Raw genomic sequence first — 1,607 nt, forward strand, 5'->3', positions numbered from 1 at the left:
GCGACAGAAATCCCACGCCTCCTTGGAGCCACCGTGACCGAGGTGTTCTTCGTGTCAAGTCAGATTAAAACAATCCCCAAATCAGCCTTTGTGGAGAACCCCCAGCTGGAAAAGGTGGAGTTCATGACCACCGACACGACGTCTATCGAGCTGGGAGCTTTCGAAGGTCTGGTTCACCTCAAGCACATCGAGATCTCCGGCACTCCTTTAACATCGATCCCAGTGGGAGTCTTCAAAGACAACAGCGACCTGGAGATAATTATACTCAAGTTTAACGAGCTCCAAAGGCTCGAGAAGGGCCTCTTTGAAGGCCTGAAAAAACTGAGGGACCTCCTGTTAAACGGGAACGGTATCGAAACGATCGAAGACGAGACGTTTGAGGGTCTGGACAACCTTGCGACGCTCAATTTAGGTAAAAACAACCTCTCGGCCGTGTCCACCGTCTGGTTCTCCCACATGAAGGAACTGCAGGCAATAAGGCTTTATGAGAATCAGCTCACCTCCATTCCTGAAGATATTTTTCAGAATTTACCAAACCTGAGGGAAATTAACTTGTCTGGAAACAAACTAACAGAGCTATCACCTAATCTGTTTCCACATAAAGACAAACTAAACAGGCTGTACCTGGACAGTAACCTCCTGACGACTTTACCTGAAGGATATTTTGTCGGCTTCCCTCAGCTCAAAATTCTGACGCTAAAGAAGAACCAGCTGACGAGTCTGCCTCCGGCGCTGTTTGGAGAAATGCCCAAACTGACGGATTTAAGCCTCCAACAGAACAACCTCAGCTCTCTTCCTAAAGGAATATTCGGCCCTCTGAAGAAAGTCAAGAAGCTGGATCTGTCTGAAAACCACTTCGTCGCCGTCTCCGCCGACCTCTTCGACGGCCCCGAGAAGCTCACAGACCTGAACCTCCAGCTCAACGAGATAAAGTCGTTGGATGCAGATGTGTTCGAGAGGCTTCAGTCGCTCGTCACGCTCAAACTCGCTCACAACAACCTGCGGACGCTTCCTGGGGATGTTTTCGAGCCTTTAAAGAAACTCAGAAGACTCGACCTGAGCAGCAACCCCTGGAGCTGTGACTGTAACCTGATAGACTTTCACACCTGGCTGAAGGTGAACTCTGACAAGCTTTCGTCTCAGGTGGTCTGCGAGCATCCAGAGCATCTCAAAGGGACGGCAATCACATCATTAACAGAGGAGGAGCTTATTTGCCCCACGCTTCCCCCTACGACCGCCATCCCAACCACCACGACAATCCCTACAACTACCCCGTCGACGCTCCCAACCACACAACCAGCCACCACCATCCCCACAACCACAACACCAACAACCACTTTGCCTCCAAACCAGAATGCTGTCGTTGTGCCGTTTGTCCACTAGATGGAGCTCTGACTCCATTCAGTCCTTCAGTCCTCACTGCTGTCTTCTCGTAGTACAGGAGGAAGCTACAGCTAGACGAGTGATGCGTGCTTCGTTGTGTCGGTCGCGCTTTTCATTTACGTTGCATTGCTAAAGTTGTGCTAACCTAGCTTAAGCTACTCCCCGTTAGCAATAACATCGCTGTAGTTATGCCAACCTTGCATAGCGTTAGCTAACAGCTTAAA

The 1,607-nt window shown here is 50.0% G+C and overlaps 1 protein-coding gene across 1 annotated transcript in view; it reads left to right on the forward strand.

Annotated features, from left to right (window-relative positions):
* Positions 1-6: 6 nt before the first annotated feature.
* LOC103368835 (slit homolog 3 protein-like) overlaps positions 7-1,607 on the forward strand; it is a 19,232-nt gene continuing 17,631 nt past the window's right edge. The window contains exon 1 of the mRNA XM_008297329.1: positions 7-1,370. Within this exon, the coding sequence (XP_008295551.1) occupies positions 124-1,370 (1,247 nt within the window). The 5' untranslated portion in view covers positions 7-123. The remainder of the gene's footprint in view (positions 1,371-1,607) is intronic.

Source organism: Stegastes partitus, unplaced genomic scaffold (assembly GCF_000690725.1).
Source record: "Stegastes partitus isolate 25-593 unplaced genomic scaffold, Stegastes_partitus-1.0.2 Scaffold1210, whole genome shotgun sequence".
In the NCBI taxonomy this organism is placed as follows: domain Eukaryota; kingdom Metazoa; phylum Chordata; class Actinopteri; family Pomacentridae; genus Stegastes; species Stegastes partitus.